Below are 25,665 nucleotides of genomic sequence, written 5' to 3' on the forward strand. Positions count from 1 at the left end.
AACACATTTACTTGTCCACTCCCTTTAATTGCAGCATTATAGTACGTACACTATAATAGTTGCATTATAGTTTATTCATATGTTCACATTCACAATCTTTAGTGTTGTGCTTATGCATTAAAAACATTAGCAAAATGTTGGCATTAGGATTATTTCGTTTGCCTGTGAAGTCGTGGTTGGAGCAAAGGCTAGTACGAAGGTCACTGTTGAGATTAGGTATAATAAATATATATCGGTACATCGTACAGAAAGGTTATTTTGTAAATTATCACCCGTATATGAAGAATGGCTATACTTTAGTTAGAATTACCTTAAGGGCAACGCGGATTTTAAAGTCAAGGCTAAGTTTGTTATTAAATTTTCTCTTGTAAAAAATTTCCCCATAAATTATTAAATGCCATTGCCAGGCAATTCAGAATGTCAGCTTATTTGTACCCTTTTATCTGCTTGTGATTTCATGAATCTTTAGGTTTTAATTTAATAAATGACATCCTACTAATCATAATAAGCTGTAGTGTTCAGGAAAATGAATAAATGGATCAGAGAATATACACACTAGAGACATCATCAAATTGACAGTAAAGTAAATGGGTTGGGCAGTACACGTCACGAGAATTAATGGTAATCAGTGGTTGAGTCTAATGATGGAGTGGCAGCCAAGGGAGGGAATGAGCCTGAGAGAACATTTACCACAGAGATGGAACGATGAAATCCGCTCGTAGTATGTGAATTATACTGCTAGATGCAGTATAATTAACATACTGCTAGATGCAGTATAATTCACATCACAGGACTGTGAGGGATTATAATAAGCTTGGGGAGGCCTTCATCCAGCAGTGGATCGAGTCATGAGAACCCACTACATACAGCATATTCAAATTAAGAAAATATTATTCTTATGTATGCGGTTTCATGCATCTATCATAACCGTAAGAATCAATATCAATCAACGAATTAATGCACCATCACATCTCTAATTATAAAAAAATATACTAATAGTGATTTTTCTCATGCTTGCTTCATTTCATTGTTTTTAACCCATATAAAGAATTTGGGCCTGTTTCCCCACATTTGAGCATCTAGAATTTCCGTAAAAATGTATTACACCTAATTCACATTGTGTAAAATGGGTGGAGCCACATTCCACAATATATTCCATAGCCAATTCGTTCCTGGGAGAGTTCCAAGGATAATCAGAGCTGTGTCTGCTTACGTCAGGATCATCACAACACCAACTGACTGAGCTGACGAAACAGGCTCTGGACTGTGTCATGCACAAACACGCGCACTTGCTAATGTAAGCATTTCTCTTCCCTCCACTGAGATCTCCTTTTGTTAGTATTAAGCCATAGATGGCTTTGTTGCTGATGATGAAGAAGACGAGAATGACAGGTATGATGGTGATGGATTAAGATGACAATAGTCATGAAAGATTCATCATTATAATGATGAAAACTATAATGGTTCGAATGTTGATAATACGTGAAGATGATTTTGATGATGAAAATGATGGTAATGATACATAAAGATAACGAATGATGATGATAACGATAGCGATGACGCTACTGCTGCAACGATTTATCCAGCAATCCCGAATTCACCAACCCCACGGCAACCCCAATACGCATGGGGATGAACCAACCCTTACTTCTAAAGTACACCCACTTAAGGCTGATTCATCCCAGTGGAGACCGAACAGGTGCCACTGATGTGTGCTGTGGCCGGTAATCAAACGTAAGCCACCACAGTGCACGAACTGTACCGCTGATGAACCCCACGTGCACACTGGAAGATCACTGGCAATGGATTGAAAAAGGGATGTAAAATCATGATTTGTATTGTTAAAGATTAAAGCAAATGAACAAAGAAAGTAATAAAGGCTGCTAAGACAGCCCATCTGAATTGTAGCAACGCCTAAATTGCTTGTTTAAGGACAGACAACAAAATGCTGCTTACTCTTTGGGCAATAAAAAACAATAATTCACAGCCCTTTTCCATCCACTGCTGTGTGAAGGCCTCCTCACGCTGTGTCGGTCATAGGGCTAATTTGACCATACTCCACCATGCTGATCAGTGCAGGTTGGGGAAGGGGTATCCAGGAGCAGTTCAGACATTATTCGACAATGACTAACGTTAGCCATGGCCAGGAATTGAGGTCACGTCACTGGGTCCATAACGCAGCGCTGCTGCCTCCCTTCTCACCTGCCACTGCCACCACCGCCTCCCAGCGACGTCTGCAAATAGCCAATAAGGCTACACAGGGAATCGTATGTTTGTGTTTATGCATGCGTAGTGATGTTAAATAGATCACTACGGCAAGTAGAGCCAAGTGCCGTAGAAATGGGCGCAGAGGCTAACACACCGTGCAGTACCATTCAGCGGGCCACTAGGGGCATGGTACTGGGTGCTTGCAGAAGGAAGCCAGATGAGTCCCACCGACAGAGTAGGGGATAACAGCCTCCGCCAGTGCCGCAGGTAATCGCCACAGAGTCGGTCACTTGTGGAGTATGGTGGAGGCGTCTGGCGGTAGGGGAGGGCATGTGAGTCACACTGGCACCGGGTTAAGCACGTGATGGTCCGGGGTGACGAATGTGAGCTAAGGGTGAACGCGGGGACACGGGAAGGGTCGCTGAAAAACGTCTGGAGAGTTCCCGAAGGGGCCCTGGTTAAGGGCGGAGCCAGAGAGGGAACAGGTGTGGTGTAGCCTGGAACTGTCGCGGCCGAGGGTGGAGCTCCAATCACATATCGGAGCTGTCTGCAGGTGAAGAGGAACTCAAGTGCTACATCTACGTCTTCGTCTCTGTCTTCGACATTGTGGGTCAGACAGCACGTTGGCTGCTCTGACCCGGTTATAGTTATCCCGTATGCGAGAGGAATAGGTGTATTGTGGTCCCGTGTGTAGCAAGAGGGAGAGATGGGTGTATTTAGTCCCGTGAGTAACGATGTTGCGTAAATGTAAAATAAACGTTGTTGCCTCCTAAATAGTGTCTCTGAACGACTCACTACACATGTGTGAATGAGCAGTCGTGCCACGGTTAGTGCTCTGCACTACAAACCCAGCGACCAAAATTCAATTACTGCTCATGGCTAACACCAGTGACGAATATCTGAACCGGTTCTGTGCCTCCCCTAGGTCGACTCAGCCTCAGACTAGTCCCTGTTGCGGTGTGTAAATATTGCCACTAGCGATACAAAGGCGGTCGGGCATGGTGCTGACCATCCACCCCTCGTGTACCGTGCTGGCCTTCATAAATGCTCACTAACAGCACGTGCCTGAACAGTGTGTTAAGGCTATACGGGGATCTTTGTCTTTATATACATGTGGATATATTTACGTGTGCATGCATGCGCGTCTTTGTATGTAAATGTGTTCATGAGTATGTGAGTGTTTCTTGTTTCTGATGGACAAGAACAAAAATTGGAGGAAGTAAACTGGCGATGTGAGTAAGCTGGCTGATGTGCGATCTGCCAAAAAGTGTGGCAAACGACCCAAAGGCTGAGATCAGGCAAAGCGCCCAGCAGAGATGATCTAACAAGGGAACTGCTGAGTGTGGGTGGGGATTGTGTGCAGGACATTTTACACACCACCATTACTTCTGCCTGGATCACAGGATGGGTTCTTCAGGATTTGAAGGATGCCTTGTTAGTGCCCCTTTAATCAATGTGGTCCCTCTTTTGAAGAAGGAAGACCGCATTCATTGTGTAATGACAGTCGAGTCAGCCTGCAGTGCGAATGGACTAGTGGCCACGGGAGGTAATGACAGGGGAGTCAGCCTACAGTATGAAGGGACTGGTTGCTACGGGAATTATCGAGAATAGGAGCGTGGTCAGGTGACGGAAGAGGACAGCGGAGTCTGCTGGTAGAGCGAGAGGTCTAGAACCAGTGAGAAGGTTCGGGAATGGGGGCGTGGCCTCAGACCGTATATAAGGGAGATGCACGGGAGACCTGGGCCTGTTGCAGTGTGGTCTCCACCTGTCCGAATGTGAGCACGTGGCTCCTTAATAAAGAAACCATCTCAAGACAAGTGCGTTGAAGTCGTCATTACAATCTGCAGGCGAACATCCTGGCAAAAAAATGCAACATCACCTTCTAAGGACACTGCCCCATGGACCATGCACAGCATATCTGATAACTGGACAGGATGCACGGCAGTAGCTAGTGGTTTCAGAACTTGTCTCTCTTAGGTTGCCACAGTCTTCATCGCATGATGGGTCTGGAGCACATAAGGCCTACAATCTGTAATTTTGGATGCCTGGGTTGATGGCTAACGTGGAGATGTAGGAGACTGCAAACCCTTTGGCCTGCATGATGGCCAGTAGACGACAGTGCAAAAATGGATAGTTGAATCTTTAAAAAATATTAGGATTCAGTGTGGCTTTCTTGGGAATACTACCTCCACTGTCATCTTCATCTTCACCATTGTTATCATTAGCAACAGAAGCAATATCAGCAACAGCAACACATGTCATGACAAGATTATTATCATCTGCAGAAGCATCTATTTATCATCATTTACACCACTATCATCGATATAACTGCTTGGCCCAAGCTATAAGTGTTATGATACTTGCATTGTCTTTGTACTGTTTGGCTTTTTCTGTTCTAACACTGGTGAGACAAGGCCATAAATAAGACTGTCTCTGGTGCAGGCCAATCAGTTTCACAGACAATGCATATATATTATCATAGCATGTTTGTTTAAAAGTTTTTTCCACAAGTATGTGTGGTTAATATAGACTTGATGCCTTGCGAAAGGTATTTATTTTGGTGTTTGAACATCTTTACACCTGTTTTATTTCTATAAAGGATACAACCTATTCTTATTTTTACTATAGTCGTCATTATCATTATTATTGCCTCAATCATCATCATCTGCGACATGATTTTATCATTATCATATTTGTCTTCATCATCACTGTCATCTTCATGTGCATATGATCATCAACAACCTGCTCTATAGTTTCTGTATGAATGCAAAAATAAACTTGCGGAATGGAGGCCCCAAACGTGCACATTGTGGATTTGTGCGGAATGGGCCACCATGCCCTTTCAGCACTCCCTGCACAAACCAGGCCTCCAAATCGCGATTAACTGCAATTTGGCACGGGCAAAAACATTTTCTGCAATTAATTAAGCTAGTTGTAATTACTGTCAAAACGTCGTACTCAGATTGTAAATGTTGTGGCTTTGCTCTCCAACACACCGGTGTGCTGTACTAGTAACAAATTGACATGTTCTGTTTACGTGACAAACCTTACTAATTGGCTGTGTCGAGTGGTGGCGGGTTTAACGACACATATATTTACACAGTCTAACCCCCAAAAAAACCTGTATTATGGATTTCCACAATTGTTGGCTTTGCTGATAAACCTTGTAGATGTTGGGCCATTGTGCAATTGTTTCATGAGTAGAAGTGGAATGGTTGGTTCCATTATTATGTAGAATCGGATGGCACAGGAATTGCCAAATGCAAATTTTCCAATGGTATGCTGAATTGGCATTTATTCCACCAATAACTGGTAGAATGACAGCCAGAATAACATAGCTACATGAATCAAGCCCTTGGTGTCACAGGCACAATAACACACAGAAAAGGACACAAATCTATGCTAACAAGAACAAATATTCACTCATCATTTTTGATTGTATACTTTCAATATGTAATTTCACATGTCATACCATAGCAGATTCCCATTTGTGTTTAAATGTAAGCATTTTCTCATGGTCTGTGGTAGAGCATGGCATTTTGCACACACAGAATCATATAATTACAATGCACAGACACATATGTCTGTGCATTGTAATTGTGCCACAGGATGACTTGCAAAGACTTTTGTTTAGACATCGTATGTATAGTAATAATAAAACATGAAAAAACACTGCAAGGGCAATGATTAACACAGCACAAAACCCCTAATTGAGTGTTCATAGAAGCAGACATTTTGTGTGAAAACAGCTCATCCAAATGCAGACTAGGCATGCCCATTCCAGCTACTGCATCCCCGGTGAATTTGTAAACACAATGAGTTGTGTGTGTCGATGCGTGAGACTGCTGATTACTCAAATACATGCAAGTTTCGCCGCATCTTTTCCAATTACAGACCACATCGGAGAGCACTCGTATTTACCGTGGCTCGGCTGAGGGCCAGGCGGACTTTATCCACGTCAGAGATGGGGCACCAGATCTCAGCGATGAGGCACTTCTGGGTGACGTCCATGTTGCACAGGTTGAGTGTGTGGTAAATGGCCTTCATCTTGTGCACTCGCACAAGCCACGAGGGCAGGCTGCCGGCGGTTGCCTCCAGCACGCGCCACTTGTGGCCCTCCGTCTCGCCCATGACCTGAGCAGCACACGCAGCAGTCCAGGGAGCTTGGGTTACCAGGTGTTCCGGTTTTCTCAGGATTAGCCTCTTTTTGAGATGGTTGTCCTTGGACATCTGTAAGTCTTTCCGGTACGTTAAAAGTCCTGGCTTTTGTCATTTTCGCAATTGTAATAATAAATACACCAATAAAGACGATGTATTTACATGTATATCTCCTCTTTTCTGACATGGCGATAATTTATTCTTCGCATGATATGTCCCGGTTTGTGTACCTCAGAGTTGACAACACTACAGAGGGCTATGCTAAAATGTGCACTGGGACGAGACAAGCCGAGTGAATATGTTTGCGAGTATCCAAAAGATTCTTAATAAAAGCAAAGAACAGACTGTGCTTAGAGTGGTATACAATCACAGGTTGAAAACAATATCTCACTACAGTTCATGTTACCACTGTCTTATAACTACAAAGTATCGAACGTGATAATGTTTTGTTAGGTCTCCCCTTTTGTACGGACAGTTATAATAACACTATAAGGTATGCTAACGATTATAAGAGTTCACAGCAATATTTAATGCCAGTTTACCATGGTATTTGACATATGCATGATATATCAAGTACTTTAATTCATGTAACTAATTGTAGAAATGTATATATGCGTTATAAAAGAATGCAATGCTTCATTTGAAATGTGCCATTTTAAAACACTATACAGTGCTTTCCACAGTATTGCTCGGTGCAACATATGATTATATAACGAATGTTATAGTTCTTTAAATGGTTACATTGTGTTTTCAAGAAATATAGTTAGATGTTGTTTTATAGTTCACAATTGCATAAATTCATACATTTTAAACTTACAAAGACCTGCTTAGTTTTAAATAATGGGACGAAACTAATTGCTGTCATATGCTGAAATCATTTATGTCATTTGCATTACAATTACAAAATAAGCCTGCGTTCCATACAAATGCGGTATCATTCAAAAAGCAAAACCACATGGGATGCTGCAAGGAAATATCTGACGTGTGATGTCAATTATTAAAGAAACAGTAAGAAGGGCTGAATGATAATGACATAATAAATGTCAAGACATTTTTTGTGACAATGTTGAATAATCTGCAATTACTATAACATCGGGGACAATAAGTGTAATTTGCAAAAAATATCTAAAAAGCCAAAACATCTGTGGTTTTAGCTTTTTTTCTTTCTGAAATTATTTTTTAAAAGTTTAAAATTACTATGCTCGGTCAAAAAAGAAAGAAAAATAATATCCGATGAATCTTGAAAATCTTGGAAGTCTCATAGTGGTTAACATTATAACTTAAGGTAAATGAGACATGTCAAAAATTTATCTGATGAAGGCAAGACGATGGGTTGATGGCCAGATAGCAGTAATTAAGCCGTTAAGCCCTCTTTTGGATGCCACTTTAAAATAGATTTTGGAATTTGGTACTACAATTGGTTGTCTCAATAATTAAGCTTCTATTTTATCGTGAGAAAAGCTTGTTATACGCATTCAGATATAAAATAAGCATTAACCATCCACTTTTGATTTGAAGCTTTCGTGACTGCAGGAATCCATACTCTTTGGTTCTTTCGGTAAAGTCACGTAGTTAAAAATAAAATAAAACAAATCACGACGTTTCGGGCGCAACACAAGCATCCGTCATCAGGTGGGACAACCACAGCACAATTGTTTCTTGCTGTACACAAAGTGGAGATGATCATACAACTCAGGATGTTCCATTTCCAACCACATCATTTGTGTGTATTACATCAGGCAGACATTATGCTTCGTTACATATGTCATCAGAGTATTATGACTCTTATCGTCACAAGATGAAGAAGTCAGTGACCTTCCCTGGATGCTTGAATAAGCCCAATAATTACCTCAGCCATATCAATGTTATTCATCCAGAAGGTTGATAGAACAAATTCCCATTTTCACACCTCAAGAGATGTTCAGGTACATATTGAACAGCTGGGATATCTTAAAAAATGGATGGATGGCCGATGGGGCAGCTCAACTACAGAGGCTTCTCCAGCAGGCTTCACCATACCTGTAAGCAATGTGTAAACATATATTTGTATATATTTCACTTTTTGCTTGGCTGTAGCCAATGAGATTGGATTGCAGAGGCCATATTCATAGCAAGTGTTATAAAACGTATACGTACATATTTTCATCATGTACCGTACATATAATTTAAAACCCGTCAAACCTTTAATTAAATGTTGTTTGATATATCTATAAAAAGCAGGAGGCAGTTGCCATGGTAACACAGATTTAACCACAAAACGACATTTTCCCAAGTTCCATAAAGTACAGGGTCTGAGCTTTCAAAAATGTATGAAGGAATTTGCTCACCCAAATGGTACCAAGGGATCAGTTTTAGTGATCTGGCTCGTGGTATATCATGATATAATGTAATGTAGAGGCCAAAACAGAAGGAAAATATGCTCATACAGAATAACAATAAGCTCCCCGGTTTACCGAACTGTGTGATAAATGTAAGCGGTCTATCTTCAGCCAGGATATGAAGCTAAATGTAGCAGTATAATTTAAAACAGGGCAGAATTTTGATATAATTTTGTTCCTGTTCATTTGCTCAAAGGAGTTACAGCTTGTCTCATTTATACACCAACACGTAGATGGCAGGTGGCCCCTATACCAGATCCTTTGCATTTTTTTTGTTAAGACACAGGTATGAGGAATATCTGAACATTTAATTATTATAATACATTGGCCAAATGTAATGAATGTGGCTGCTGTTTTAAACAAAGGAAGATGTGAAACACATGACCTATATAATACACTGCTGATATCTATATTTGTATGTACATATTGTCTGGAGAACTCCTTCTTGACTGTTCCACCAATTGCAATTAATAAGGTGTCATTTGGAAGCTCATGATATGTAATTTATATGAACGAGGCCAAAATTATGAAATATAAAAAATCACCCCAATAATTTGGCTTATCGGCCCATATGAAACAATATTTTGGCACATGGCATAATATATGCAGCTCCATTTTAAAAACATATAACAACAGGCGTGTGCCATTAGGGAGGGTGTGTGGTGGCGGCAGTGGATGAGGATGGTTAGGTAGTTTTTGAATCTTAACAGGCTTCCGACCATATTGTATGAACTGGTGAGTGGTAAGGGTCCGGTGAGTTGATGAGTGGTGGATGTCTGACAATAGTCATGTGAGTGCGATGTCACCCTGTCCATAGGATGGGCTGCCCAGGTATATACTCGATAAGCACTGCTAAATTGAGCAGCTAATGCCCTCCACGAGCACTGGTCTACATTGGCTGTTGTTGGGTATAGCTGTGTGGGACAGAAAATTAACTATGTTGATTCTCACAAAAAATATACTCGTATGATATTTTCTCAATCCACAAAGCCACCTTCCAGATATTCTGAAATAATCATGTAAAAAGACATTTTTCAGAACACAATGATAAATACTCATAATGTTTAGGGCATTGTAAAAGAGTGTTGTGTGGTACATGATGCTGTGTTCACTTAGCAAGTAAAAGTAATCGGTGAAACATAGAGCATGCCCAGTTACGGCCTGTGTCCTCTGCTCTCTGTGCCCCCTGCTCCCTGTGCAGCGCTCACGGAATTGAGGTCGTCGAGGCGCGTGCCAACTCCAGCCACCATCTGACTGCGCTCCTGGGGAGACTCCGGGCACGGGTACAGGGTCGCGCGGAACCTAGTCGTGGGTTGCAGGAGATATGAAATACCACGATACATTATATTAATTCAGCAACCGACACTAACCATGATTGGTTACATTTAAAGATATGTTTAATTGATATTTTGCGATGATGTTGGATGAGTGATGCCTTATGGTAACAAGCGTTCTAGAGATGTTAAATGCAATAACGAAAATGTTCCATTGCAGACATGTTTTTTTACAAAATAAGAATTGACACTGACCCATCGTTTAATGCAAGAATTTAAAGATTGTCATGACAATTATTAAGCTTATCATTCAAATTATCTGAACAAAGTAGTCACGAAAACCAGCTCACCCTTCACAGATTTTGATGGCACGGCCCTTCAGCTGCTCCCCTTGGTAAAAGAGGATGAAGACAGATTTCTGCATTTTGTCCCCCTGCACCACACAGTGTCCATGTCAGCAATAGAAACACGTCATGCCATTTACCATTGTAAAGTTAAAAAGCCCCCGATATTTACACCCAGCCGACAAAAGGGCTAGAGGATCCGTACCACCACAATCGGCCAATGAGCATACCACAGTTGAGCACGGTACACATGGCAAATATCATTGAGCATTTACAAATGACGCAGGCATGTCACAATAGCATCATGCTCTCACATGGGGCAAATTTAAGACAAACGTTTAGTAAAATGCAACACAACTTGAAGCGCCAAGTTATGAATGGGATGGAGGGGGGGGAAATACGACAATTAGCCAAAATAAAATGTGTTTCATTAAAATAAACCTTTATCACCAATGTTCCTGCAAGAATTCATGCTAACTTTAGTCTCGCTTTATGCATCTATCACAGCAGGTCTGATACAAACAAACATGCAAAGGAAAAAAATGTGTAACTCAACATTGTACAGAGCATTACAGATGCCTGCATGTGCCATTAGCTTCTAAAGCCCTCGAAGGAATCACTGATGAAGTCCCCATCCAGCAATGGATAACTCCCCCAACTGCCACGCACACTACAGTTAAATCACTGGAAGATTTGTGATGCTGTATAAGAATGGCATTGATGGGCCATTTCCTCGTAAGTATTCTTGTGAATAATGTGGCTTGGTGAGTATCAGTGTCTAATGATGTTAATGATACATTTGCCACTACTCTCCTACACTCCACAAATGTTTATGAAATAATGTTTTACAAAATTAAATATCGGTATCAGAAATGCTTAGACTGTATATTAATGCTTGCCTGCAAGCCACTCTAGAGGACTTTAGGATTACAGGGGCACGTTGCAAAAACAGTGTTTTGCTGAGAAGCAATACTGTTATGCCCTTTCATAAAGCTAACATTGGGCATTTTACAATTAATCGATTGAAAAACAATTTTAAACATTTAGATTTATTATCATTAAGCTTACTTAACGAGGAAAGCCTCACTGATTCTCTAGAATATTCTATACATCACAACCAATCTTGATTTGAAGCTTTCGTGACTGCAGGAATCCATACTCTTTGGTTCTTTTGGTAAAGTCACGTAGGTATAAAATAAAATAAATCACGACGTTTCGATTGCAACACAAGCAATCATCATCAGGTGGGAAAACCACAGCATGGATAAAACCACATACAGCAACAAATTCCAGGACCTTCTTAATGATGGCAGTTACACCAAAATCAACAAAGATCCTACTAACCACCTGGCTACAAAAATACAACAATAGCTCGACTTCTCTAATCGAACCATTCAAACGGCTTTCCCTAAAAACCTTCTGCTGCTAGACCACCCAGATTCTATGGTCTTCCTAAAATCCATAAAGAAGGTATTCCACTTCGGCCCATTGTTTCCACTATCAACTCACCTACCTACAAACTGGCCCGTTTTCTGTCTGACACCTTGCTTCCATTCACGGGCAAAACTACCTCAGCAGTACGTAACTCAGCTCACTTGGTCTCTCTAATCAAGGGCACTTCACATGTCCCCAGATGATTTGCTTGTCAGCTTTGATGTAGTTTCTCTGTTCACCAAGGTTCCTGTACCTGACACCTTAGCAATAATTGAAGACTTAGTCCACGTGGACTAAATACTGATGTACCTACTCTGTTTAGGCACTGCCTTACCAACACTCACTTCACCTGGAATGGTACTTTCTACAAACAAAATGAAGGTACCCCCATGGATTCCTCCTTATCACCAGTGATAGCGACTGTTTTCATTGAGAAATTTGAAACAGATGCCATCCAGACATCCACCCTACGTCCTTCCTTGTGGAAGAGATATGTCGATGACACTTTCGTCATTTGGCCACATGGCCTGCCAGCTTTGAACCAATTTCTCAACCATATCAATTCCATACACCCATCCATCAAATTCACCATGGAAGTGGAGAAGGATGGTAATAGCAGTGGCAGCTAGGGGTGTACAACTCCTCTATAGCAGTTTTGAGTGAAGATCTCACAGGTAGTGATCCAAGTTGCAGTTTATTGGCGATAGCATTCCAGACCCTGGGGGCATCAATAGAAAAGGCCCTTTCTCCAGCATTTGTACGGCAATAATGTATGTGAAGCTGGTAAATGAGTGAAGACCTTAGGTCACATTTGTTCTTCGAAACAGTGAGGAGATCCAGCAGGTAGTCTGCTGATTTTTTTTGTAAGTATATCGTGAATAAATAAGATTTGATGCACAAGCCGTCGATCATTAAGTGAAGTTAAGTTTGACCCAATGTAGAGATCGAGGGGTGGGTCATATGTGGGCAGTTTAATGCAAATCTCAAGGCCGAGTGATAAACTGTGTGACTAATCTGACATTGCATATAATAAATAAATCACTTAGGTCGATGGTACAACGCTGCAATATTACTAAAAAGGACTGGTTTTCATGAAAACAAGGTGTTTTATACAATTGCGTTATATTTCAGTGATCGCAATAGCAAGAACAAAAATGAAACTATTCATTTCCAAGTATACGTGCAAATAAAATAAATATCGAATGAAACAACAATAAACTGATATTCAAAAATGTACAGTGTCCATTAGTGATTTGCTAATTAGTAGTTCAATCTTATATTTCAGGCAAGGTTGCTTTTGGAAGAACACACATAGATCAATACCGTCACTGCCTACAGGCATAGCCATTAACTGCACAAGTGCATTAAACACATTCATGAGGTCAGCAATGGTATTCTTAAAGCAGCTACTGGAACAAATTATTCCCTTTGAAATGGAGTTTTGTGGGTCAAGAAGTTGTTCTGCTGAGATAGGAAAGAATGTACCTAGAGTGGAATGATGAGGCTATCGTGGTCGGGTATCAAGACGAGTGGGAGGTGCACAACCGGACATCTGTTTCCCTGCGCATGTGGAGGAGGCTGCGGTGGCTGGGCATGGGGGTGGAGTGAGGGGGAGATGCTGGGAGAGGGTTTAGGTAAACTCCTTACAGTGATGGGGTCTTCCAGTTGCTCATCAATATCGGTGTAACGCAGGAACACGTTCCCGCGACAAACCCGCCACAGCATTCTCTCAAACATCGGGATCTTCTCCCGCCCGATCACGCCAGTGAGGAACCTGCACAGGAGTCACGGTTGTACTGTGAATTCTCAGGAACGAAAATAATGTGAGGCCATTGTTATAGGGTTGCGTTTGCTACATTATGTTAATACAATACAATTGCAAGTTCAAGGACAATATGTGTATCGTGAAGATTTTCAGAATGGTTTTTCGTGGATATTTTGAATTAAATGATTAAGTGCTATGGAAAAGGTGAGGTCAGAATAACAGAGATCTCCCTCAAGCGCAATGTTTTTTTTGCAATTGATCACGATAAGTGAGTTCTTTCAAAATGAACACAGTTGCCTCCACCCTAAAGGAGTTTTGAGTGCAACGGATTTATTACGGCTCTTTGGTGCAGGGCTGAGGCTGTTGGTTAGTTTGACAAAACATCTTTGGGAGAAAAAACTATCACCGTGTGTTTAAAAACACGACTGTACTTGTGATGCTCTATCAAACAGGAATGTGGAACGCGAACATGATACACACACAAAAATATGCATGCAAGAACAGACGCCCACAAACATTCACACTTTTTTTCCAGAAGCACGGCACATGCATGGTGTGCTTATATTCTTAGGCAGTGGAAATATATTTTCAGAATGATTATAAATATAGCCCTTTGTCAATACAGTGTTCAATGGAGATGTCCTCGTGCTGTATCAGTTATATTGTTTGACTATACTTAACCACGGTCAGTGTGGGTTGGTCAAGAAGAGAGGTCCAAAACCATGTGAGGTATCATTCACCGATGATGTTAGCTATTCTCAGGAATCAAACCCAAGTAGCCAAGTTCAGTGGGTAAACTGCTGTACCACTATTTCAACCATGCCTTCATATGTTAACTACTGATAAGATTAAATCTGAGATTAATGTTTGAAATGTTAGGACTGTAAAAAATAAGGAACTGTTAGATAGGGCTTGATATTGATTCCGTCACATAAACTAAGCTGCCTAAGTCAAGTGGGAAGAGTGGTTACCATGGCTACATCATTTTTCAGATTTTTGGGGCATGTTCCAGTTATTTTCCAGCTGTATGACATCACTCACACGGGCCCAGAACCTATATGTCAGATAAGCCCCACTGGCAGTGATGACACACACAAGCTAGCATTTAATCGCCAGCAAATTCCTCGTGACAGTGAGGTCATCAAGGAAGATGGAAAGTTTCTTAACATCGAGGTGCCTAAGATTAAGTCTGTGACAAAAGAATGAGAAATTGACATGACAGAAGATTACTCTTTAATATTGACCCTGTTGGTTACTGCAAGCATAATTGGAGATTGTGTCAAATGTTATTTTTAAACCATTTAAAATGGAGTTATGGCACGTCGAATCAAGATAACAAGAAAATAATTTATTTTCGCAGTTTCAAAAAGACTCTATTTATATTCTGACAGTGAAGAGTTTTACATTTTAAATGTATAAATGAACTCCAATAAAAAACTATACAAATTTCCATTTTGTTAATCTTTGTTAATCTTCATTTATTTTATCAATGTCGTTCATACACTGTTGGTGCTATTTATTCGTGTTATCCTTGCTCTTATTTTTGCATACATTTTTTTTGTAATTAAGTGCAATTAAATTTTAACTAACTTTCTTCTTAAACGGTTTGCTAACTACCGTAAACAAAGGATTTTTTTTCCTTTAAAGGAACATAACTTTTACACTTAACATTTCAATCAATAGGCATTCCTCATACTGATTACCATTAACAGTTTCAGCAATGCCTGGTTGGTGGTTCATTAATTACATCAATATATTCGTGTATTTATTCATATAGATATATTATGGATCATTCATATTAATAATTCATTCATATTTTGTATGATTCGTTTTAACAGTTGATTTGTGCGTCAGTGTTCAATAGAAGATGCAAAGCATTCCCATAGAGCATCAAGAAAATATAAATCTTTGGACACATTTTGCAGGGTGAACCACTGCAAACACCCATGGGTCTCTGCAAAAATGTCACAGTACACATCACCAGTTTACTTGAGGACACTAAAATGAAGGTGGCCAATGCTCAAAGGAAAACTTCGCAACATGTGCAAAGCCACATCAGCATCAGTGGTCTGAAGGGCGAATACAACTCCCACAAGAGCAGCGTTGATTTACGTGCAGTGCGAGCTCGGCTCCCCTGGAGCTAACCGCCAGCAGGTGCAGGGCCCGCATGATGAACGCTCATGGGACTTCGCTGCGGTGTGTATGTGCAGCCAGAGTAAAGCCAACTCCACGCGGCATTTAAAATCAGGAGTCGCGAAGGATAAATGTAAGATGGACCCATTTATATGCAACTTCGTCATTAAAATACGGTGAACATTATAATGTAATGTTGTGTAAATTTAGTATCAATATACAGTACACGGCACTATATGCTTTGTATTGTTTTCCTACAAAGGGGAGGGGCATGTCTTTGATCACCTCTATTTGAGCAATGCGTGTGTACTGTATATGGTGTATGTTGTGCCAGTACCGTGTTCGGGAGAAGTGCTCTGGGTTGGAATGGTTTGTAAAACTGAGTTACAATCTTGACAACCCAAGCTGAATTCCAGACTGCCTACGCGTGTGATTGGCATTCCTTATCCGAACTTAGCCTGGATCTCCCCTGGGTCAGATCAGCTTAAAAATAGTACTTGGAGGGGTTTTGGAAAAAGTATTGGGAGACCGAAGACAAGCAGGCATGGTTCTTGCCATACCACCCTCTCTCACATATTGACGGGATCTTGTGAACGGCACCTGCCTCCTATGGTTTATATCCTAATTCTAAATTAGTATTTTTGGTCCGTGTGTGTGTGATTGGTTGATGGTGCTTTTAATTGAGCAGTTTATGAAGGCATCGACAGCTTAAGAGAATTTGATGAATGATGGTGGGGATGACCTACCCATGGCATAACTGAGGAACAGAATAAATATATGCAATTATATTATTCAAGGCATCTTTGCATCTAGCTGTGCACACATATAAATTGCTCTTTATGAATGGAAATCAAGTGACATGTGGTTGCTGTTAATAAGGGGGTTGCGAGGTTTCACTGTGTATGAATGTGCTTAATGCTACTGTATTAACACTAATTTTGATTTGATTTTAGAGAAGTCAGTGTTTTGGTTGACAGAAATCCCTCTGCAGGTGATCTGTATTCAATGGTAATTGTTGCACGTTTCTAACAAAGACAAAAATCCCCCGTATAGCCTTTTAATAGCCCATTGGGGCAAGAGCTGTTAGCGAGCACCTATGAAGGCCAGCATGGCACACGAGGGGGTGGGTGGCCAGCACCACGCCCGGCCGCCTTCGTCTCCCCAGTGGCGATGTTTATATATTGATACTCATTTGATGTTGAGTTGACCTAGAGGATACCCAGAACCGGTTCAGATAATCGTCACAAGTATTGGCTATGAGCAGGATTCGAACTCGGGTCAATACACTTCCACTCCCCACACGTGTGTGTGCACATACGTGTTAAGTTGAAACGTTAATTATGGCACGTCATTCCAAGCATTCCCTGAAATAGAATGTTTATAGTTAATTATATGAAGACATTAAAATTAAACTTTAAAAAGGTATTTAACAGATCACAACTGAAGCAAAAATAATTACATGAAACATGGAGCCAATGTGCATTCACTACCTAATTAAAAAAGTAAATGCAGCACGATGTCCTTAATTAGCACTGTAAAATGCACTGCTACAGTAATCCTAAACCTGTCATGCTTTACATGAGCATGACAAGAGGCTGCTTTAACACTTCCTATTTTGACTTACAGCCAAGTAGTAAGGAGAGAAAAAAAGATTTTTTTTCAAGCAATATATTGGCCACTTAAAGCGATGTATTCCGTAGAAACTAGGAGTAGGAAAGGGGAAGGGATGTAAATTGTGCGTATTAAAGATGCACTTGAATTGTTCATTATGTTGGTGCTCAGCCTAGTGCACGGTAGCTCTCGTTTCATCATAAAATATTATTCCCAAGAATACAACTGTAAATCCTTCAAAAGTGCATTAAAAAAAAGATTAATTCCCCAGATTATAATGTAGTTCAAGATTTCGAAGCTACTCTTGTCTTTTTAATATTTGTATAAACCCCATTATGGGAGAAAGGGAGGCATCTACAACTTGTTACTAAGACCCAACCGTAACAAAAACACTGTCAGACTTTAAAAAAAACGGTTTTTACCTATACAACAATGTAAATATGTCTATGTGTTCTTTGGTAAAAGGCTGCTAATTATATAGTGTACTTCAAGTTATTCTTCACATTTCATGCGTGAAATAATTTAATAGCACAACCCTTTAGGGTATGTTTACGAAATCGGAACCATATCTTGACCTAAAGCTTTCGTGACTGCAGGAATTCATATTCTTGGGTCTTTCGGTAAATAAAATAACAAAAAACTATGATGTTTCGATCGCAACACAAGCGTGTGTTGCGACACAAGCGTGTGTTGCGATTGAAACGTCGCAGTTTTTTTGTTATTTTCTTTGAACCAATCTACGTGACTTTACCGAAAGACCCAAACAATAGGAACCATATGTTATACAAAAATGTGTGCACATCACTATACTTTTAACTAAACATACAGCACACATAATTGTGTTTTTAAATTATATGCTTCCATATCCTATTGAAAAATAAATCTATACAATACAAAAATACCACCAATGCGTGAATGGTAGTTAATTTTATAAAGTCTATTCATCTAAATTCAAATTTCACGGCACATTGTGCAAGGAAAATAAGTGATAGGCTTTTCCATAATTCATCGATTCTCCATTTCAAATAGAATGCAATGTGGCATATTCAGCATGTTATATCCACAGGACCCACAGAAAGGGGAATTAGAGATTGCTCTTATAAGTTAAAGCACTGGAATGTTGACTGCACTGAAAGGGCATTGTGGGAACTGTTTTGAAGCTCTAGCAATACTCGTCAAACACACACTCTCGTCATCCACCAGGCCTGAATAGCGCTAGCCACACAATGTAAGAATGGCACCAACTATTATGCAACGAATGTGCATCAGTTCTGGCCCTGTCGTGTGTTGATGTGCATGGCATGGTTGCGTTACCCCAGCTCTCTGTTGCCCAGAGCTACGTCCATTGGCTCAAAGCTTTGCATGTTCTCGTACTTGTGCTCCACCTCCGGCCTCTGTTGGGATTGCACAAACGTTACTCGACAAAATTGCAGAGCTGTACTTACACCACAGACACATGAGCAAGTGTAGAATTAACATATTTACCAAGCTGTCTCTCCCACACTCTCTAAGACGAAGACAAAGATCCCCCATATAGCCTTAACACACCGTTGGGGCAAATGCTGTTAGCGAGCACCTCTGAAGGCCGTCACGGCACACGAGGGGGTGGGTGGCCAACACCACGCCCGGCCGCCTTTGTCTCCCTGGTGGCGATGTTTACACATCGCACCAGGTACTCATTTGAGGCTGAGTCAACTTAGAGGAGGCCCAGGACCGGTTCAGATAATCGTCACTGGTGTCGATTCTGGTCACACACATTCACACACAGAGGAACAACGATACCCCGTATAGTGTATAGACTGTTGGGACAAGTGCTGTTATGTGGTGTAAATTTAAAGAGTGACGTGGCATACAATGAGGTGGTGTGGCCAACACTGATTCCAGCCACATATGTCTCCCTCCCCGTTGATAATAATGTTTACACAATACATCAGGTACTCATGTAAGGCTTAGTCGACCTAGGCTAGATACAGAAACAGTTCAGAAACCGCTGGTGTCAGCTGAAATCAGGAATCAAATTCAGGTCACTGGGTTCATAGTACAAAGTGTTAACCAATGCGCTAGCGCTCCCTACACATATATATGCACGTATACACAGAGGCGAAGCCAGGATTTTCAGGTAGGGGGGCAACCCCTCCAGCAATGAAAAATTATAGGAGTTGTTAGGACTTGTCCCTTGCTTTTTATTCGACGCATGGCCTGGAAGTATGACATGATTTGATCGTTCGTCACCGTCGCAGCAGTCTCCTTCTTGACATACAGCAGCATGACATTATTGAGGTAGTCGGAGCCCATTGCGTCTTGATGATTTTCAGGACGCTGTAGACGCGCTCGGCAGTGGCTGTCGCCACCGACAATTCCAGTATCAGCCGCAGCAATCGGCATACAAGGTGGTAGCCGGCCGTGGCCCGGCCGGTCTGCACCAGCATGACCAGAAGTTCAGGGAGCGTACCCACATTCTTCAATAGCTCGTCCTTCTCTAATCTCCCTGCCGAAGTGGACCAGCTGCTGATCGAGAAACATTAGGTCGACGTCAGGAAAGTCGATCATGTAGAACTTGCGGGCCAACTCCACGAGCTTGTCGACATTGAACGAAGCGAACTGCTTGTGTGGAGAGATAGATGCTGCTAGGCGGAGCATCTCCATCGACTCGGTGTTGAATTTGTAGGCGAACTCGGCCAGCATCTTGTCGATCGCTGCATAGAACAGGTCGCCACGGAAAATCTGATCATTGGTGTTGATGTGCCCATCGCGACGAGGCCGGCCAGGTTGGACGAAGTTGGCGATCATATTGGGCACCTCAATCTTGTGGGTCTCACAGAACTGCTGCACCTTGTGGAGCAGGTGGTCATAGCCGGTAACGTGCATCTCTGTCAGCACTTCGACAACGCCATCGACCAACCGCAACGCATTGACGATGTCCTGGTCCTTTGTTTGCAGCGCCTGCGACAGGTCATGCGTGATAAGCAGCATCTTGTCCATGACGTGCAAGATGAACGCAAACTTGAACGTGCACATGCCGTAGAGCAGGCGCATCGCTTCTACCCGCTGCTCCGACTTGCTGCAGGTCTGTCTCCACATGCTGGATGACTTGCATTGTCGCACCGAACATGTCGATCAAGCGACGCAGCGCACGCCAGAACGATGACCAGCGCGTGTCGCCTGGGCGCACCAACACCGTCTCCTGGTTCAGACCATGGCCCGTCTCGACCAGCAGCTCGTTGATCATCTCCAGCACGATCTTCTTCTGCGTGTTGATGAAATCATCGTTGCACTTGCAGGAGCTCGTCGCCACATTGATGATGTCATTGTCCAATGCGAAGAACAGGCCGATGTCGGGGACGCCATCTTTGCAAGCAGCAACCAGCACGAGTTGGACGCAAGCTTGAACATGCACATGCCGTCGAGCAGGCGCGTCGCTTCTACCCGCTGCTCCGACTTGCTGCCGTCCGTCTCCACATGCTGGATAACTTGCATTGTCGCACCAAACATGTTGATCAAGCGACGCAGCGCGCGCCAGAACGACGACCAGCGCGTGTCGCCTGGGCGCACCAACACCGTCTCCTGGTTCAGACCACGGCCCATCTCGACCAGCAGCTCGTTGATCATCTCCAGCACGATCTTCTTCTGCGTGTTGATGAAATCGTCGTTGCACTTGCAGGAGCTCGTCGCCACATTGATGATGTCATTGTCCAATGTGAAGAACAGGCCGATGTCGGGGACGCCATCTTTGCAAGCAGCAACCAGCACGAGTTGGAGCTTGTGTGCCCAGCAGTGCCCGTAATAGGCCAAATCGTTCAGCTGCTTGATCAGGGCTTGCAGGCCGTTGATCTCACCGCTCATATTGGACGGTCCATCGTAGGCCTGCCCGCGGCAGTTGGCGATTGGGCGACTGCGATTGGTCTGCATGTCGACAATGGAATCGCGGAGCGTGGGGGTACACGTGTCGGTGACTTGCTTCAGGTCGACGAGATGCTTGCGCAGCACGCCAGTCTTGATCTCAACGAAGCAGTTAACGACGGCCAGTTGCTCCTTCTTGCTCGCATCATGCGTCTCGTCCGCCATGATGCAGTAGAAGGCATCGGCTTGGACGATCTGGGTGGGCGTGGGCGTGGATGATGTCCTTCTGGATGTCGGGACTAGTCATGATGGCGTTCTGCAGGGCGTTGTCGAGCGCAACATGTGCCAGCTCGACGTTGCGTTTGCACAGGAACTGAAGCAGCTCGAGGAAGTTGCCATAGTTGAGTGATTCGTCCGACTCATTGTGGCCCTGGCAGGCCAGCCCCTGCTTCATCAGGAATCGAATCGCATCAACTGATCCCTCCAACCGAGTACGATTGTCGGCGATCGCCTGGGCCGTCTGCTTCTCCAGGTCGTGCTTGCCAGTGATGATGTGCATCTCTGTGTTCATCATGTCTCTGGCCTTCTATTCCTGGCCAAAAACCCGTCCGAGACGAATGCGTCCAAGCGATTGTGGGATGGGAAGAGGAAGCACGGGAAGCAGTAGACCGACTCGGTGTGGAACGAGTATTTGAGCCAATTGTACGTCTCATACCACGATGGCTGCGGGCGGCGCTTTTTTCGCCCCATCATCTTTGACAGGTACAAGCTGCCATCTGACGAACAGAGGCGTGGAACGACCGGCCCTGTATCAGGTATGAACGACGGATCTCGTTGACACTGTTCAGATCGTACATCAAAATGGCGGATTTCCTCCCGGGATCCTGATCGACGATGTGCACCCCTGCGGGCAATGGCGCTGGAGGCGGGGAGTTGGCTAGCGTTTCTGCTTCCGATTCATCAGCTGCCGCCATTGAAGACGAAGGGTCAGGAGATCGCGAACGGTGATGCTGAGCTGGAGGACGCTCTGGCAAACGACTCTCAGGGCGCTTCTGCAGCCATCGATCGAGGGTCGGCATCGCACTCGCTGAAGGTGAATGCCTTCAGGGAATTCGTGTACTGTATACGCAACTACGCACAATTATGTGAGTCACTTATAACTGCTTTGCCATTACTTATTGCCAATTATGGACTCAGACTATCGTCCTATCATCTCATAGAGTCCCTGGCACATAATAATATGCTACACAGTGGCAGTGGGGGTCACAAAATGCCGATTTATTACTAATAAACCCTAATCATCTGATCGAAATTAGGGATTTCGATAGGATCATTGGGGGGGCACGTCCCCCCCCCTACTGGCTCCGCCACTGCACACACACATGTTGGCTCACATGTGAACACATTGAAATTCATATTTGGCTTCAGAAACTGTTGGGGCAAGTGCTGTTAGTGAGCACATACTATAAGGCAGTGGTGGAGGAGGCATCATGCATCATCACTTTTGTTCCCCATTGTCGTGGAAGCTTCAGTATTTAAGCACTAAATATATGTCAGTCCATATCGTTGCTATTTTCAGTTTGAGCCAACCAAGGTACGGGTAAGACCAGATTCAAAATTATCATTAATAATGCTGATTCTATGCCTCGGAAAGCTTCCCTGTGTCTCAATACTTTTTTTGCAGGAGGATTCTTAAATGGGATTTTTACCCATTCATATTAACGAATGTTTGGCATGTTGAGGAATCTGGATCACCGGTAGAAAATCCACGTAGAAAATTCACACAAACACATGTATTGAGAGGGACACTGAATGTGACCATCCCTGGCTGGCTACTTTGCAGCCCCAGCCCACAGCACTCGGTAATCCCAGGAAGTCTCCCATCCAAGAACTAACCAGGCTCAACCCCAAATAGCTTCTGAGATCTGACAAAGCCAGCTTGCATTCGCAATTATTTTCTTGTGGGCAAGTGATCTGTAATGCCATAGTTTAATGTGGTGCTAACTTTATATTATCAGGTCTTCATTGATGTATTTATATACATGTTTGTTTTGTTACCATTCACTTTATTCGACATATTGTATCTGTTGAATTATTCGCATTGCCTTATTATAATGCGACTTCATCATTTAAAATTGTGTAAACTAATGGCAACAGTCAACCCAGAGAAAACTTACACTGAGCAATTACGGATGGCTCTTTCAATGTCAGTCTGACTCACTGAAGCTGGCCAATCAGTTACACAGTAATGGATATCAATAACAGCTCTCCAACTCAGCATGGATGGCACTGAGCCCATGTAACATGGACATGTAAATTATGAAATCTTACAAATCAATGCAATGTACTATCCCTACTCAAACAAATGAAATTGGCTGATTACACTAATGGCATCTAATCTCCAGATGCGTTTGTGATAGTGAAAGTATTATTTGTGTTTAAATTAGCTGCTCCCCCCCTTTCAAATTACTGAGAAATGGAAGCAACATTTTCTTGCCAAAAATACAATGGGACTGCCCCGCTGGCAGACATCACAGGATTTTCCATAACAGCATTGACAAAAAACAGAGAGACCATTTCCAGAAATAATGTAATTCTGAACAATGGACCATATCCTATTGTGTTTTGCTTCCGAGAAGTACACTATTCATATTCACATGAATGCAATATTTTATTTAAAAGTATAAAATTTAATGTTAACGTTTGTTGTCATTGTTTTATTATTTTTTTCTGTGGTAACAAGGCATGTCTAATGATAACCTGCTCATCTTAATTAAAACAGCTTCATCTGCATTATTTTAGCTGTTGGTATGCAGTCAACTATTTCAATTTCAAGCAACGTTCTAAACAGTACATTCTTTATATTTAATTTTAAAGACTCAAAGTGGAAGATGATTTTCTAGCAATTTAAATATAATGTGGCCACATAATACGCTGTCTTTCCGACAGCTCTGTTTCTTCACCTGTGGACGGCTGCTTGTGTTGTGGCCGAAACGTCGTGAGAATTTTTATTTTATCATGTTTTATTTGTATTATTTTATTATTTCCCTTCTACGTGACTTTACCGAAAGAACCAAGAAGATGAATCCCTGCAGAAAGCTTTAAATCGAAAAATTACCAACATAGCTTGTTAATCATGGGCTGATAGTCACTCATCAGAAATTACTCATTCTACGATGGATTCAAGTAGCTCAATCCGTAATACATAAACAATAGCGCAGAATCTGGATGTCGAGATTTCTTTATCATGCAACCGAAGCGTGACTTGTTTAAAGGGGGAGGCATACACGAACTCAGCAGGTGCATTACATAATGTAAAACTTTAAACACGTAGTAAATGCTAAACAGAATGAGTAACGGTATAATCTGATTTTTAATCTATCATGCATTCTGCTATAGCTTTCACTTCATGTGTATTTGACAATAGGCTTCGTCTTAAATGTTGTACCAACATGTTTTAATTTAATGAAATATAAGAAAGTAGAAGGGCTGAACTGTCAGCCTTCTGCACTACCCCACCCCTCCAAAGCTACGTGGCTGATGGCATGTTCTGCAGCATGGATTGATCTTCCACTTCTTGCTTATGATTGCCACCTGAAAACAATGCATGTGGTATGAGTTTAATTAAGATATGTAATAATAATTCAAATTAATCATGCACATTCCATCCTAAGATCCCAGAGATACAAGCATTTAAGAAGTTCACATGTCAAGTTAAACTTAGTCAACATTTTTGTGGGGGTCAGAGCGGTGGCATAGTGGTTAGCACACTGTGCAAAGAGACCACAGCTAATATCAGTTGTGAGCGATATCTACATAATTCCTAGTCCTCGCCCTTCACAAACCTGCACTGACTAGTGAAGTATGACCAAATGACCCTCACGCCCGATGTAATGTGTGGAGGCCTTCATCCAGAAGTGTATTGCAAAAGGGTTATTATTCGCTATTAATGCTATTTACGTTTGTGTCTAAAACAATCATTTCACAGATATATATGAACACATAATGTAACAGCCCAGTTTAAAGACTGTATTTAGTAAATCAGGAACGGATTAAAGTAACAACATCTTAAGGGACGGTTTGCAAATGAAAAGCGTTGCTATTTCCCTTTTAAAATGAAAGAAACAGGATAAACTTTCTTCTTCGCTCACATTACGTATGCTTAGATAGGTATATGAATAACCACTGCACTTAGCAACATGACTTAATTGATTTAAAGTTACAAGCAAGGCATGCAAATGCAACGATAGTTTATGTTTCAATTACAGTAGCATCGTCTCTGGTTCTTTCGGTAAAGTCACGTAGATCGAAACAAATATTAAATGAAACACGACGTTTCGGTCGCAACACAAGCATCCGTCTTCAGGTTTAGAAGCATCTTCAGCAAACACATGTAACATCCAGCAAGTGTGATTGTATTACTACGCACGTTCACATACTGTGTGTGTGCACAGGCATTTGTGAGTGCGCAACTGTCTAACACCACTTAAACTATGAACCTTAAATGCTTTACCATAATA

At 42.1% G+C, this 25,665-nt stretch overlaps 1 protein-coding gene across 1 annotated transcript in view; it reads right to left on the reverse strand.

Moving 5' to 3' along the window:
* Positions 1 to 25,665, reverse strand: part of LOC144728592 (V-type proton ATPase 116 kDa subunit a 1-like) — a 219,928-nt gene that overhangs the window by 140,046 nt on the left and 54,217 nt on the right. The window contains exons 5-9 of the mRNA XM_078608129.1: positions 18,620 to 18,699; positions 13,444 to 13,570; positions 10,369 to 10,451; positions 9,953 to 10,046; positions 6,130 to 6,342 (exon numbers count right to left, since the gene is read on the reverse strand). Of these exons, the coding sequence (XP_078464255.1) occupies positions 6,130 to 6,342; positions 9,953 to 10,046; positions 10,369 to 10,451; positions 13,444 to 13,570; positions 18,620 to 18,699 (597 nt within the window). The remainder of the gene's footprint in view (positions 1 to 6,129; positions 6,343 to 9,952; positions 10,047 to 10,368; positions 10,452 to 13,443; positions 13,571 to 18,619; positions 18,700 to 25,665) is intronic.

Source organism: Lampetra planeri, chromosome 2 (assembly GCF_965212315.1).
Source record: "Lampetra planeri chromosome 2, kcLamPlan1.2.h2, whole genome shotgun sequence".
NCBI lineage: Eukaryota > Metazoa > Chordata > Hyperoartia > Petromyzontiformes > Petromyzontidae > Lampetra > Lampetra planeri.